This window comes from Myripristis murdjan, chromosome 23 (assembly GCF_902150065.1).
Source record: "Myripristis murdjan chromosome 23, fMyrMur1.1, whole genome shotgun sequence".
Taxonomy (NCBI): domain Eukaryota; kingdom Metazoa; phylum Chordata; class Actinopteri; order Holocentriformes; family Holocentridae; genus Myripristis; species Myripristis murdjan.
In genome coordinates this window covers 20,170,190-20,186,722 of record NC_044002.1, presented here as the reverse complement: position 1 = coordinate 20,186,722, position 16,533 = coordinate 20,170,190, and the positions used below count along the sequence as shown (strand labels likewise).

The 16,533-nt window shown below is 44.7% G+C and overlaps 1 protein-coding gene across 1 annotated transcript in view; it reads left to right on the top strand.

The window, feature by feature from the left end:
- Positions 1 to 16,533, top strand: part of mpped1 (metallophosphoesterase domain containing 1) — a 77,350-nt gene that overhangs the window by 20,455 nt on the left and 40,362 nt on the right. The window contains exon 3 of the mRNA XM_030045931.1: positions 8,256 to 8,481. Coding sequence (XP_029901791.1) covers positions 8,256 to 8,481 — 226 coding nt within the window. The remainder of the gene's footprint in view (positions 1 to 8,255; positions 8,482 to 16,533) is intronic.

Below are 16,533 nucleotides of genomic sequence, written 5' to 3'. Positions count from 1 at the left end.
ACGTTAAACATTGGCTGGGGTCAAATTGACCCCAAACATAATAGGAGGGTTAAATTCTAGCGGAGATGCCGAGGTTTCCAAAAAGGCCCAGCATGTCCCGCTGGATTACAGGTGAATTAGCACAAATGGCATCATGGCGGTAAATATTTCACCCGAGCGCCCGGCACATCGACAGGCAATATTGTAAAAAATAATATTTTTTTTTTCCCCAACTTTGAAGCTACTTGAGGGGAAATTTAAGGGAATATCAGAGTTCAAGGGGTTAATTTACTTTAGCAGGAACTTTTTGGCTTCCACTTTTTACAGACATACATGCAGACACACACACACACACACACTTTGGTATTAATTTAATTTTGGCTTGGCAGAGGATTTTTGGCTATTTTTGCAACTGCACACACACACACACACACACGCACACACACACACGCACACACACACTTTGGTATTAACTTATTTTGGCAGGAAGCTTTTGGCTACCAGTTTTTTGTGTCTACAGACACACACACACACAGACACACGCACACACACACACATCGGAATTAACTTTGTCTTGGCAGGCAGCGAAATTTCTGGCTACCAGTTTTTTTTTTTCTGCACTTGCACACGCGCACACACACACACACACACACACACACACACACAATGGGCAGTAATCCCCCTGTACATGCCAGGGCTTTGGGCAGAGCAGGGATTTTCCTCTTCAAAGAGCAGACCACCCATTGCAACGCCCGAACAATGGTGGCCGAACTCCGGAAGATTTCCTGTGGTGGCGGTGGGGGTCCGCACACACACACACACACACACACACACGCATATATGGGTGCACCCAAACACATGTACACAAACACCCACAACTCATACACAGACAGATATACATACACATGCAGCACAACCAACACACATGCTGCCAATACACACACACACACACACACACACACAGATGCACGTACATGCAGACTGCACACACACACACCCACTGAGATAGACAAATACACACATTCATATACACATGCATTTGTCCAAACACACACACACACACACACACAGACCTCATGGGAGGACAGAGGATTTTGCCGCGGCTCCTCTGTATCCAGACAGACAGCAGATCTGGGATATATGTGACTGGAGGGGGGCCGGAGCAACAAAAAAAAAGAAAGGAAAAAAAAAAGAAAAGGAAAAAGGGAAAAACACAAAAGAAAAAAGTGATTGAAAGAGAAAGAGAGAAAGAGAGAGAGAAAGAGAGGAATGACGGACGGAGAGAGAAACCGCCGTCCAGCTGTTTCCACTCCTGAACCCAGCTTTAGTTTCAGCTCCGCTTTTCTCTACATTTTGGTGTGTGTGCATGTGCGTATGTGTGTGTGCATGTGTGTGTGTGTGTTTATTCGGCTCGCGCGTCTTCCCTTTCTTCCACTTGATGACTTTCTTTTTGATGCGCGGCGGCGAGAACAAGAGGCGAACTCGCAGGCAAATTAAAACTATTTGTCGCCGCTCCAAAGCCGCTTTTGAATTCGAAAGACAAAAGACGGTGGGGCGACAAAGAGCAGACTGCGTGTTGATGGGAATGTCGCCCGAATGTTTGGATTGCACCCCCCCGCAACTCCCCTCCTTCCCTCACACACACACACACACACAGACATGCACACACACTTACTAAACACACACACACACCCAACCCCCTTTGCTTTTCTTCTCTTTTGTCACAAAAGCCACATGCTCATCTGATGGAGAGATTGTCTTTTTTTTGTGATTGATTGATTTTACTTGTCTGTGTGTGTGTGTGTGTGTGTGTGTGTGTGTGTGTGTGCTTTTTTATTTTGCGGATGTGCAGAATAACCTGAATGCATTGTTTTGCTTTGTGTGTTTTTTTTTTTAAATATTTATTTTTATTAGTATTGTTTTCGTGCCACAATGCAGAGACAGAAATTGGATGGCAGAGATTTTTTTCTTTTTTTTTTTCTTTCTTTTTCTTTTTTTTTTTTTTTTTAATAATAATAATAATAATAATAAAAAAAACGATGCACAGGCTGGCGGCTTCCACTCTGCCAGGTGACGTCCAGTTATTTGGTATTCACACTTTGTCATTTTATAGAGTTTCTTCCATATTTTTTTCCCGGGGAAACTGTCAAAAAATTCATCCATGAAATTGAAATTTAATTCTGCTAAGTAAGGGTGTGTGTGTGTGTGTGTGTGAGTGTGTGTGTGGGAAGAGGGGGGACAGGGTTTGAGTACAGCTGGTGGAGTTTTATTTTTCTCCCTGTGATTTATTTCTCTCAGTTTACAGTTGGCCGTCAAACTTCATGGGCGAAAAAGTGCTCGCGCTGCAGAATTTCTGAGGAGACGGAGATAGTGTTTATTTGTTCTAAAATTTATGACTGCCTTGTTGCCTCGCTGTCTTCCTCCCTCATTCACTCACTCTCACACACACACACACACACACACTCACTATATATGGTTTTCCACTGCCGCTTCTTATTTCTGCGCTCTGCATTTTAAACATTCAGCTGATGATCTCATCCTCGTGTGTTTTTTCGAACATCACCGTGTTTGTCCGCTTTTGAAGATTTCCTTTCAACTCGTTTCGTTTCTCCAGACTCCTCGGCACATGAAGCTGCACTTTCACTGCAGAAAAAAAAATCCACAAAAGTCATTTCGCCGCAACGTAAAAAAAAAAGACAAATCTGCCGGTGGGATGAGGTGATTCCTCGCCTGTTTCCAACACTAATCAAGTCGTTTCCAGACATTTCTTGATTCATGTGTCGTTTTCTTGGTGCGACCGGGCCGATGTGTCTCGCTCTGCCTTGTTTCAACATATTGAGGGCTGAAAAACAAGGGCCCACACTGCAAAAAGTCCAGATCTTACCAAGAATATTTGTCTTATTTCAAGTCAAAAATGTCTTATTTCTAGTCAAAATATCTCATTACACTTAAAATAAGACATGATCAGCTCAGAAATAACTTGTTTTTAGACAATTTTCACTTGTTTCACGTGAAAATTCAAGTGAAACAAGTGAAAATTTGCTTGTTTCATTGGCAAAATTTGCCAGTGGAACAAGTGAAAATTCACTTGAAACACGTGAAAATCGTCTAAAAACAAGTTATTTCTTAGGTGATCATGTCTTATTTTAAGTGTAATGAGATATTTTGACCAGAAATAAGACAAATATTAAAACGAGTGAAAATTCGCTTGAAACAAGAAACAAATGTTGCCAATGAAACAAGCAAATTTTCACTTGTTTCACTTGAATTTTCACGTGAAACAAGTGAAAATCGTCTAAAAACAAGTTACTTCTGAGCTGATCATGTCTTATTTTAAGTGTAATGAGATATTTTGACTAGAAATAAGACAAATAATCTCGGTAAGATTTGGACTTTTTGCAGTGTGGGCCCTTGTTTTCAGCCCTAAATACGTTGAAACAAGGCAGAGTGAGACACATCGGCCCGGTCACACCAAGAAAACGACACGTGAAAATTTGCTTGTTTCATTGGCAAAATTTGTTTCTTGTTTCAAGCTAATTTTCACTTGAAACAGGTGAAAATTGTCTAAAAACAAGTTACTTCTGAGGTGATCATGTCTTATTTTAAGTGTAATGAGATATTTTGACTTGAAATAAGACAAATAATCTTGGTAAGATTTGGACTTTTTGCAGTGCACTTGCAAATCTATCCACTGTTTTTAAGAAAAGCACGATGTTTGACGAATGAAAGGACGTGTCAAGATTTGCCGTGTTAATGTGCCGCTGGGTTTGGAGACGTCAGCCCCTCGTCTCTCTACCTGCCTCAGCTGCCGGTAACCAAATCCCGGTGACCTGAGCTGCACTGTAACGTATGTGAAGCAGAAATATCAGAGGCGCTCGCCGGCTCAGCGGACTCTGCGTTCTCCGCTCTGGATCTCGGGGAGCCGGGCCGCCGAAGTCAGGCTCGTCTTGATCTTGGTTGTTGGTTTTTTTTTTTTTCCTTCTGTTGTTTTCGCTTTGTGGTTTTCCAGCATGCGCGGTCCCGGGTCAGTCCAGGTTTTCATCTAACAACAGTCATCTCGCGCTCCAGCCTCCGAACAAAGACGGCAGCACCGAGGAGCTCGGAGCTAAACGGCTCTCCAGGTGGACGCCACTCCCATGCAGGCGCTTGGCTCCTTTCCTGAAGAGCCTCTCCTTCCAGAAACTGTGCTGCTTATGCAACAAGAGATCAAACACGACCAAACTACATTGCGGGCTTTTAACTGCTGCTCTTATCTTCCTAACCACCATCCCTCGCCATCCCTTAAAGGAACAGTTCACCCCAAATCTGCTCACACCTGTGCCGGTAGAAAGTTTTGAGATCACGGCTCCAAAAAAAGCATCAAAAGTCAATCGGATTTCTCCAAACGGCTCGCTCAGAATAACCCGATTGTTTCGCAGCCAAACGATCGCCGTGAGTCAAAAAAAAAAAAAAAAAAAAGGCCACTGTTTACCTCATTGCTTCCAAGATTTTCTTCATGAACAACGCTCTCATGCACGAGGAAGGAAACAGGATGAGTCGATGATGAGTTCGGCGTGGACCTCTGACCCGGACGCTGCGATGCTGCAGCCCTCGATTCACATGTTTCTATTTCCATCTGCATTTATTTACGTGTTTATTTTGGAGCCTGAATGACAGGTCCGCCTTTTTGGTAACGTCGACTTCTTTTCTTTTTCGGGCGCCGCGGGGCGAAAGACACGCAACGCTCCTACACAGAGACGAGGAGTGGAAAAAACCAAAACCGCGTAGGCAAATAGGACTCAAAGTCGGCGGATGCACAAGGAAAGACACTGAAATGCACACGGATGCATCCTAATGCTTGTATACTCAATTTTTTATTTTTATAGGTGAGATTAAGCTTTTTTTTATCAGCACTGAGGAGGGATGGAACCAAAGGGGTTAACACGATCCTGAGTGGAGCTCGAGCTGGGAAACGACCGACTTTTCATTTGAAACTTTGAGGAGAGCTGACTGAGCGCCACTTAAAATGTCAGACCTCCCCGAAAATTACAAAAAAAAAGGAACATGTCGTGTTTGTATAGGCGGCGCATACGTCCACGTGTCTTTGTGGAGGTGCAGCCCCTCATTTCCGAGGGCTTTCTGGTGTCTGCTTGACAAGCGAACACGAGCCCCCGGTGCCAAACAAATGGGCGCCGTGTTGCAGAGAGGGGGCGTCGCGTGCCCGAGCCGCCGCCGCGACGGCCACTCTTGACAGCTGCTTTCATCTTGTTATTATTCCTCCTTCACACTCAAGGATTTTTGGGCTTCCTAAAGTATTTCTGTCCCCCTCTCTCCTTCCTCTCGCCGCCCCCCCCCTCCTCTCTCCCTCTCCCTGTCACCGGGCTCTGATTGGCTGTTTTGACAGAACCGTCGCCGGGCTGTCAGCCTCTTCTAAAGCTCGGTTTAATTACTCCTTTTCACCAACATGACACACGCTCGCACTCACAGGCGCATGCAAAACGCGCGTTCGCTTTGCAGGGGGAGAAAAAAAAAATCACTCACAAATGCACACAGCTGACACACACACACACAAACACACACACACACACACTAACATCCCCCATCATGCTCAGCAGCGTGCCGCGGCGTCCAGGCAGATGACTGTCAAAAAGCCACCGTGATTGAACTCTCCGTCAGCCGCTCTACCTGACAGAGCGGACCCCCGCACGCTCGCCCGGCGTCTGCTCCGCGTTCCCTCGGCGGAGCTTTGAACACCTCATGTGTGTGTGTGTGTGTGTGTGTGTGCGGGGGGGGGGGGCGATATGCAGATTGGCGAAGGCCCGGCCACCGCCGTTTTTGACAGGCGCCGATCGATCGCGCGCCCCGCTGTGCCGAGCTCTGAATAGCCAATTAAAGCCATTGAGACGGAGGCGGAGGGATGGGGTGGGGGTGGGGGGGTGGAGGGGGGAGAAAGAGAGGTGGAGGGACAGAAGGCGGGAAGGAGAAGTATTGACTGAGTTTGATTAGAGGATCTGGAATCCAGAGCGGGAGGCGAGGGCGAGAGCAGCACCGGTACAGTCGGTAAATGTTTAATATTCTGCGTGGTAAACTTGAGGGTGATCAACATCTACACACACACACACACACACACACACACACACACACACACACACACACACATAAATACACACCCCGCCTCTTCTCCTCCTCCTCCTCCTTCCCCTCGTTTTTTGTCTCTCCAGATAAAGATTCCCTGACGGATGCGTTCAGATATGGTTCCATAAGCAGAAGACAGCGGTGCACTGGTTTGAGACCTTGATTGATGGAGGGGAGCTGAGACAGATGTACAGATTTGCAACGGGAAAAAAGAGAGGAGGGACTTTTCTTTTTTTTTTTTTTTTTTTTTTTTGTTTTCCCGAACGCCACGCCGCGTTTGGAATGGGTCGGCCTCAGTTCTGCCTCTCCTCCTTTTGCCACCGCGTCGCTCTCTCTCTTCCATCGTCTTCACCTCTCCCTCCTACAGCCACCTATCATCCTTGTTCATTTTGTTTCGTCCCACCCTCCATCTTTCCTTCTTTCCTCTCCTTTCTTTACCTCTCTTCTCTCTCCATCTCGTCGTTCTGTCTCCCCTTTTTTTCCTCCCCTTCCTCTCTAGCGCCTCTTTTGCCTCCTCTTCTCCCCCCCTTCCTCCCATCTCTCATGCGTTTTACTACGCGCTCATCTTTATTAAGTGTGACACCCTGAATAAGTTAAACATGCTGGTGATGTCACCTAAAATAAACAGCCTACTTTGTATGGAGGGAAGTGTGCCACCTTCATTTATTCAATTAGAGCCACTGATGGTTTTTGCCGTTTATTTTGGGGTCTAACCTGCTCCTGGGTTATTTCGTAAACACACATTTTTGGCCGCTTTATCAGTGGATCCTACATGTGGTGATGATCATACATACTAAAATGGGCCATCCTTAATGTCCTGCGCTGATTCCCGACCGATACATGAGTCAGCAGATATTATTGACAATATTGGCCTATCACAGATATCAGTATCATATTGGTATCGGTGTATATGTTGACCGGTATAGACCAGTATGAAAACTTTTTTCTTTTTTGTACAGAACATAACGCAGAAAAAGATGCATCCTCTGTTCATTTCTAGGTCTATAATGTGTACTAATGTTGAATATAAATTATTTTCTTAAGAAAGCTGCTTTTTGAGTATCTTTGCATTGTCATATCGATGCAAAATCTCTCAATAATTCATCGTATCGGCTGCCATATGGGTAATGACTGAATTTTCCCCGTCAAAAATCAATATCCTCCTGAGACCCGAGGAAAAAAAAGTGTCTTCCAATTTAACTTTTTTTGTGATTTCTTGTCTATTCAGAGTTAAAACAGCAACTCACAATTTAGAATTTCACAAAAATATTTTTTATTTTAGATTTTACAGTACGTCCACTGTAGCGGATTTTACTGTAAAAAAAAAAAACAGATAATTTTAAATGTAAAAGATAGATTTCATGCAAAGTGAAAATTTGGGCGAAAACGTGACTTTCAAACGCAAATTGCGGACTTCCTGTTGGTTTTAGGTGGGGGGCACGAACACGAAAAATATCGGGCTTGATGAGATCTACGTTTCGGCGCTGGTTTGGTCTTTCTATGACTTTCCTGTGGGCCGCAGGGGCTGCCTTTGCGTCCCTAGGTGGCGCTACCGAGCCCATTTTTGCACCGGGGGGTTCCAATTTTTGATTTTATCGAATTGTTCGCCAGACCTGGTGTGTGTGCCGAATTTGGTGAGTTTTTGAGCATGTTTAGGGGGTCAAATTAAGCGTCAAAGTGGCGTAATAATAATAATTTTTAAAAAACGAAGCAAAAACAATAGGGCTTCGCACTGGGACAGTGCTCGGGCCCTAATAAAAAACCAATCAAATAACCACAGATAATGAATTACAGACAATCAAAGCCATTAACAAGAAAATATATAATTTTCATAAGTAAAAACCAATAGCTAAACAATATTTGACTTCCTGTTTCTTTTTTCACGACATGTGCGTTTTTCTGCAGCTGCCATTTTGGCTCAATAGAAAGTGGGTGTCCCCCTCATCCCTCCTTATCACATGAGATATCATTGGAGAGGCCTGGATGTCCTCTGTGCACCAGGACTGGATAGGGTAGCTCAAATGAGTAAAAGGATATAGACGATCAATTGATTGAATAGGCTGGGTCTCAGGAGGATATTGACACTGGTCTCTGTCTTGGTGTGACCATCAATCTCCTTTTCTCCCCCTCTTCCATCCCGTCCTCCCCCTCTCCTCCCCCAGGCACGTTGCCCTACGACATAAAGATCGTGATCGCCGGGAACCACGAGCTGACCTTCGACCAGGAGTTCATGGCCGACCTGATCAAGCAGGACTTCTACTACTTCCCCTCGGCGTCCAAGCTGAAGCCGGAGAACTACGAGAACGTCCAGTCGCTGCTCACCAACTGCATCTACCTGCAGGACTCGGAGGTCACCGTGCGGGGCTTCAGGATCTACGGCTCCCCCTGGTGAGTGACGCCCGCTGCTGCTCGGCGACCGCTGCTCTGTGGTTACTGCTCGCATCAGATTATTTCCTCTGGTGATCACCTGTTGATAAGGCCGAGCGAGGCGACTTGACACAGCTGGCAGCGAGAGAAAAACACCATCCAAGCAGTTTTTAAAAAGTCGATCAAATTGACACACTGCAAAAACTCAAATCTTACTAAGAATATTTGTCTTATTTCTAGTCAAAATATCTCATTACACTTAAAATAAGACATGATCAGCTCAGAAGTAACTTGTTTTTAGACAATTTTCACTGGTTTCAAGTGAATTTTCACTTGAAAATTTGCTTGTTTCATTGGCAAAATTTGCCAGTGGAAAAAGTGAAAATTCACTTGAAACCAGTGAAAATTGTCTAAAAACACGTCATTTCTTAGGTGATCATGTCTTATTTTAAGTGTAATGAGATATTTTGACTTGAAATAAGACATTTTGACTTGAAATAAGACAAATATTCTTGGTAAGATTTTGAGTTTTTGCAGAAGCCACCAGACGGACCAGTCAGCAGCTTTCAGGACTGCAGATGTGGTTCGGGTGATGACAACAGCGAGAAGCGAATTTCAAAATAGAGAAAAGCGACGGCTGCTTTTAAAGAAGCAGATCGACCTCACAAAAAAAAAAAAAAAATGCATGAATTATTAAGCTTCAGCGCTCTCATACGGTGTCTGATTGGACGAGTCGGCTAATGACAGACAGGCAAACAGTGGAAAAGAAATCCGAGTGAGGCTGAAGGTCGAGGTGTGGATGTTATCGGTGAGTTATCAGCTTGTTTGCTGCTGTCTAGGTGCAAATTCTGCATTTCAGATTCAGGCTGTTGCTTCATGTGCGTGACCAAACAAGACGCCGGGAATCAATTTGGCCAAAACTGCGGGGTCTCATGTTGTTTAGGACGGGATTCTCTTCTCTGTTGCAGCTCCACTTTTTGTTTTAATTCAGTTCAATTCAATTCAATTAGCCTTTATTTTGTCATGGGCACCAAGAGACAGCGTTATACATAAATACAAAAACATACATACCACATACATACAGTCCATACAAAATTTAACCACATTATCCTACACCACATTGTGCCGATATATCAAGAGCATCAAGTATTAGAGTATTGCACTCTCCGTCCATAAGGTGTTACCCGTTCCCCCCACTAGTTAGTTATCTGTTATTGAGTGCTTTGATTGACAGTGGAACAAAAGAGAATTTATATCTGTTGAGCTTACAGTATGGTGCCTTCTGCTTGATGGCATTGACTCCTATTCTTTATGGAGGATGTGATTTGGGTCTCGGGTGGTTTTGAGGCCCTGCTTCCTCACTCTTCTCTCAAAGATTTCCTGGAGAACATGGCGGCTGCATACCTATGATTTTACCAGCCCTCTTGACTAAGTTTTGGAGTTGGGATTTGAGTTTGACGGACAGGTTACCAAACCATGTGGAGATGCCATAAGGGATGATAGATTCTGTGTTGGCCCTGTAGAACAGCAGCATGATGTTTGTTGGCACACCATGGACCCTGAGCCTTCTCAGAAAGTGCATGCGCTGTTTGATTCGGGAGCAAACACAGTCAACATGGTTGGCCCAGTTTAACTGAAAATCAAAACAAATACCCACACTGCAAAAAGTCCAAATCTTACCAAGAATATTTGTCTTATTTCAAGTAAAAATGTCTTATTTCTAGTCAAAATATCTCATTACACTTAAAACAAGACATGATCACCTCAGAAGTAACTTGTTTTTAGACAATTTTCACTTGTTTCAAGTGAAAATGTACTTGAAACAAGTGAAAATTTGCTTGAAACAAGAAACAAATTTTGCCAATGGAATAAGCAGATTTTTACTTGTGACACAAGTGAACAAGTAAAAATTTGCTTGTTCCATTGGCAAAACAAGTTATTTCTGAGGTGATCATGTCTTATTTTAAGTGTAATGAGATATTTTGACTTGAAATAAGACAAATAATCTTGGTAAGATTTTGAGTTTTTGCAGTGCAAATACTTATAGGTCACCTGTTCCACTCTCTCCTCGTGGATCAGGATCGGGCTGTGATCCCCCACAGACTTTGGATCAAAGATGATCTCCTTTGTCTTTTTTACATTTAAAATCAGGTTTTGCTCCTCACACCACCTCACAGCCTCTGCTGTCTCTTGTTTATATGTCAGTGTTGGAGGGTTTTTTCAATAAGCTGAGGATTGCTGTATCATCCGAGGTAGACGTGTGCACTAAAGTGTTGCTTAATGCAGCTTTAACACACACTTTGACTTCACCTTTCATTCTCCAGCCTGTCTGTCAAACGGTGAGGGCGGGACTTGGATTTCCTGTCGACGGCCTTTTAGTTTCTCTGTTCTTTGTCGGTCCCCGTGGTGGTAATCGCTGCTCACGCTCGGCACCCAGCTCTTCTTCTTCTTCTTCTTCGGTTTATTCCAAAGAAACCGGAAACATCAAACGCATCACTTCCTGTGCAGCAGGAAAGAGCGGCCGGACGCCGAGTGTTTAGGACAACAAACAGAAAAGATTTACGAACCGGATGTAGGCCAAATCACTGTTGTGTGATATCAGGACAGATATTTATGCGAGTGCAAAGTCACATTCATATTTTCATTTTCATTTTCTTCATATTGGTGTTTTTATTAGGAAAGCTCCTCTGCTCGTCTCTGAACCAGGCCTCGTTTGGATTTCTACTCCATTTAGCCTCTCCTTGAATCTGTTTTTTTTTTTTTTTCTGAGTCCTTGTGGACAGGCTGCTGCTTTTCCAGTGTGTGTGTGTGTGTGTGTGTGTGCACGCGTGTGCAAATGCATGTGTTTGTGCAAAACGGTGTGTTGATGTGCCGTTAGATGCCGGTCCACGGATTGCTGTGTGAACTTGTGTCTGTGTGTTTTAGTGACAGGTCCCCTAGGGCACAGTTGGAGCGTGTGTGTGTGTGTGTGTGTGTGTGTGTGTGTGTGTGTGTGTGTGTGTGTGTGTGTGAGTCCCCTGTGTTGGGTAATTGGTTTGCTGTGATAGCAGGGTCCCCTGAGTTTATTGCTCAGGCCACTGCAGAGAGCTGCCTGAGGTGGACTGAGGGAAGACACAGATAGATAGATAGATAGATAGATAGATAGATAGATAGATAGATAGATAGAAGGGAGGGGAGGAAAGGAAGAGAAAAGAAGGGAAGAGAGAAAAGAGAGAGGAGGGAGGAAAGGAAGGATGGAGATTAAAAAGCAGAGGGATGGAAATAAGATGGTGTTCTCTGTTTTTATTCAGATTCACCGGCTGGCCCTGGCTGGTGTAGTGGGCACATGACATGACACGTTTGTGTGTGTGTGTGTGTGTGTGTGTGTGTGTGTGTGTGTGTGTGTGTGTGTGCGTGTGTGTGTAGGAAAATCCGTGCCTGAACATGTGAATGTCTATGTCTGCTGTGGCTCTGTGAGTGAGCGTGCACTCCCTTTTGTGTGCGCCTGTGAGAGCCCGTGTGTGTGTTCGCACTTGCACTGTGTGTGTGTGTGTGTGTGTGTGTGTGTGTGTGTGAGAGAGAGAGAGAGAGAGAGAGAGAGAGAGAGAGAGAGAGAGAGCCTCGGGGTGTGTTCCTGCAGCACAGAGGGGCTCCAGCTGGAGGCTCCGTGTGTTCCCCTCTCTGCTCTGTCTGCTCCTTCCTTCCTCCCTCCTTCCTCTCTCCCTGCCTTCATCCCTTCTTAACTCCACCCCTCCTCCTCCTCCTCCTCCTCCTCCTCCTCCTCCTCTCCCTCATGCCTACCTCCCTCCTCACTCCCTCCTCTTTCAATCTCTCTCCATCAGTCCATCTCCTCTCCCTGCCTGTTTCCATCCTTCCTCCTCCATCCTTGCTCTTCCCTCCATCATTCCGCCCCCTGTAGAGTAAGAAAGGCAGCACTTTTGGAGGCGCGGCCCGCCGAGGGGGCGCGGCCCGCCGAGGGGGCGCTCCGGGCGGCGCCGGCCTTCAGCTCAGACACAAACCGCAGCTCGATCCGTTTCATTCACGAGGCGAACTGATGCGACGCGAGGACGGATCTGAGCTCGTGAAATATTACGCTGGTTTTTGAAAATGTAATGTAGAATATGTTTCACTGCAAAAACTCAAAATGTCACCAAGAGTATTTGTCTTATTTCAAGTCAAAATGTCTCATTACACTTAAAATAAGACATGATCACCTCAGAAATAACTTGTTTTTAGACAATTTTCACTTGTTTCAAGCGAATTTTCACGTGAAATAAGTGAAATTTGTCTAAAAACAAGTTACTTCTGAGGTGATCATGTCTTATTTTAAGTGTAATGAGACATTTTGACTAGAAATAAGACAAATATTCTTGGTAAGATTTTGAGTTTTTGCAGTGCTCAGTGTTGCAATCCATTTTCACAAATTGCGCGTCCCTTTGAACGGTCGCTGGTTAAATCATTAACCAGAAACTTTAAAGTGATAATCCGCGCTCTTACCCATAATCTATACTGTTTACTGTTTACTGTATTTGCTTCTGCAGTGTAACACATCCTCCAACCGGGACTACTTTTCTCTAAAACAACACCATTTTGAGTGATTTGAAGGATGAAGATTCGTTATTGACTCTGACCTTCTTTACCTCCAAACTGAGGGAACTACTTTCTCTCCTAAAACTGCCTCTGTGCCGGTGCACAGCGGCGCTACGTCCCGTATTCATCCGCCACGTGTAAAGACGCCTGGCAGCCGGATGAATGTGGGCCGCAGCTCCGTTTCAGGGCCGTGTTGTGTTCATGTGCCGCGAACGTGTGGGAAATAGGATGTTTCTGATATGCAACTGAAAGAGAGAGAGAGATTTCTTCCTCTTCCATCTCCATCCCTCCATCTGTCTGGTTTGTCTTCCGCTGCTTCTGCTCCTTCTTCTTCTGCTGCACCTCCTTTTCTTCTGCTTCTTTGTCTTCTTCCTCATCTTCTTCTTCTTCTTCTTCTTCTTCTTCTTCTTCTCCTTCTTTTACCCCTTCTTCTTTTTCTGCCCCTCTTCTTCTTTTTCTTCTTCTTCTTCTTCTTTTTCCTATGCTTCTTCCTCTTCTTCTCATTCTACTTCCCTTTTCCTCTACTACAACTTCTCCTTATGCATTTCCCCCACTGAGGCAGTGCCACACACACACACACACACACACACACACACACACACACACACTCCATCGCTTTGCCTTTCCATCTTTTGCTTGTTATATGCAAATACTGTCTCTCTCATATACACACAAAGAGGCCTTCCTCTCTCTGTTTCTCTCTCTCTCACACACACTCACACACTCACACACACACTCTCACACACACACACACACACACACAGACACACACACACACTGACACACAGCGACATTCATTCCCTTCGCCTTTCGCCTATCGTTCACTCTCTTCTTCTCACATACAAACTGTCTCACACAAACTCTTTCTACTTCTCTCAATTCCCCCCCCTACACACACACACACACACACACACACACACACACTCAGCTCCAGCCGAACCCCCTACTACTCCACCCCAAATTAGATCCCGGCTCGCTCCGTTCTGCCCGAATCCTCACAATTTGTCTTTGTGTGGGTCGGAGGATCGGAGGGCCTCCCTCCCTCTGACGCTAATGCAACTTTACAAGTCATTTGTCATGGGCGTATCGCACAGCCACCCTCCGTCTAAGAACTGAAGGGACAGGGAGGCAAAATGCAAGATGTGTGTGTGTGTGTGTTTGTGTTTGAGAGAGAGAGTGTGTGTGTGTGTGTGTGTAGAAGAGCCTCAAACCAAAGGAAGTAAGCAGTGGGATGGGAGGCATGGGAATTAACCACAGCGCTCTTCTATTCACAGAGCTCAAAGCCCCGACGAGGCAGAGAATCTGCTGCACACGCACGCACGCACACACACGCACGCACGCGCGCACACACACACACACACACACACACACACATTCACAAATCTGCCATTATGCTGTCCCCTTAGTTCACCTACACAACAGAATCAGCAAAAAAAGGATTGAACGGTTATAGAAAACGAGGGGGGAGAACAGCCTCTTATAATTGTGTGTGTGTGTGTGTGTGTGTGTGTGTGTGTGTGTTCAAACAAGTGTGTGCAAGACTGAAGAAGTGTGTGTGTGCATGTGTGTTTGGATCTGCACGTGTGTGTTTTTGTGTGCACATGCCTGAATAAGTGACATAAGCCCATTTACTGTATGCCTGTCTGTGTGTGTGTGTGTGTGTGTGTGTGTGTGTGTGTACATATCGTTGTGTAAAGTGACCCGGTGGCTTATTTTCTTTGTCACTTCCTCTTCATCGTTTCATCACCGCTGATCTGCTCGTTCCGATTGGCTCCTCCTGTTTGCCGCCTGCGGGCTCCTCGCTCTCTGATTGGACGGCCGGGCTCCTGCAGGAAGGTGCACAGATTATCTTTAATCTCATGTCGCTGGGAGTTTTGCCTCCTGAGCAGTCTGGCCTCAGATAGCTGTCTGGTAAAGTGTGTGTGTGCTGTTGGACCTTTGAATGAATGAATGAATGTTCTTGTTTGGTTCATCAACCTTTATCATCCAATAAAAAACAAGTTAAAATCATCCAGTGAACAATTATATGTGGATTACGCACATATAATTGCGTAATCCCCCCCCCACACACACATATTTAGCAATATGTTAAATTATTATTTGTTTTAAAAATGTAAATTACTTATCAAACAGACCTAACAATTCAGCTACCAATGAATGAACAGTAGTATGCATGTGATAACAGAGATTGAAAAATAAGCCGAAGTGATACCTCTTCTCTGAATAGACAAGCTAGGCCAGTGTGCTGCTGTTAGTCAGTGAAAATAGAGCGGAGTGGCACCTCTTCGCTTTGTTACACAATCTATGTCAGTGCGCTGCTGTAGCCTGGAAAGTTTCTTTGCCTTTTGGACTCGTACAGTGCCGGTGCAGCTGCTGTAATAATGTTTTTTCTTGGTGGTGCAGGTGCAGGTGAAACCACTGGAGGGGTTGTGCCACCCAGATTTGTTTCCCTCCATGTAATTTTCCCCAGACATACGTTCATATTCCACACAAAAACAGCATTTCATTCAAATTATGTCAAATTCCACAAATTTTTGTTAAAAATAGATTCCATTTTATTTAGCTAGTTCCGCGATTCCATCAGTGATTCTGTGATCGCTGAAATTATAGGGCCCTACAATGTTAACATTAACGATAACATTAGGGTCGTTTTCACAGGCTTGAACAGAAAAACTGGATTAAATTTAATCTTGCTTAGGTACTTTTCTCTCGCCCTTTTCTCTCCCTCTGCGAGCGCGCAGCAGCAGAATCAAACAGGCAGGTGATGACTCCAGTGTTCATTTTTCAAAATAAAGTTAATGGCAGTGTAGTGTAACATTTCATGATATTTAAATTATCATTTTAAACTCTGATTATAGTAAGTATATGTGCGCAAATATAGGTTATATATATGTGTTTGTGTATGTATATCCATTCATACAATATACTTTAAATTCTTTTTAACATCTGAAAAAAAAATCATCAATCGAAAGGCATGGCGGCTTTTATTTTGCCGTGGCGGTGCGCCACGATCAATTACATGTAGCGGAAACCCTGTATATATCACAAAAAACAACAACACATAATTACCTCGTACATGAACTTCTCTGGTGCACATGCTTGACATTAACAGCTGTTTCTGCTTCACTTAAATGTGTAATCATTTGTTTACGGTTCCATCTAAATCTGGGAGCCGCGGCTACATGAGAGCTGAAGCGTTAGATGCAACGTTTGAAAGGGATCTAGTCCTCAGAGGGCACCGGCTGCTCACAGAAACTTTAGCTGGAAGAGTGTGATCTTCAGCGAATGTCAAGTCTGAAGCAGCGACAAGCAGATCTGCAGCAGCGGCGACATCGACATCGTGCTGTTTTCGCTCATTAGTCGACTCTCCGGCCAGTGTTAAGATGCACACCGCCTGTACTCTTTCCTCCAAATGTGCGACTTGGATGTGACGCTGTGTTTGCTGATGAAAAGTCTTCGCCCCTGGAGTGCCCTGGTAGCTCACCTGGTTATTGGTTTCAATAC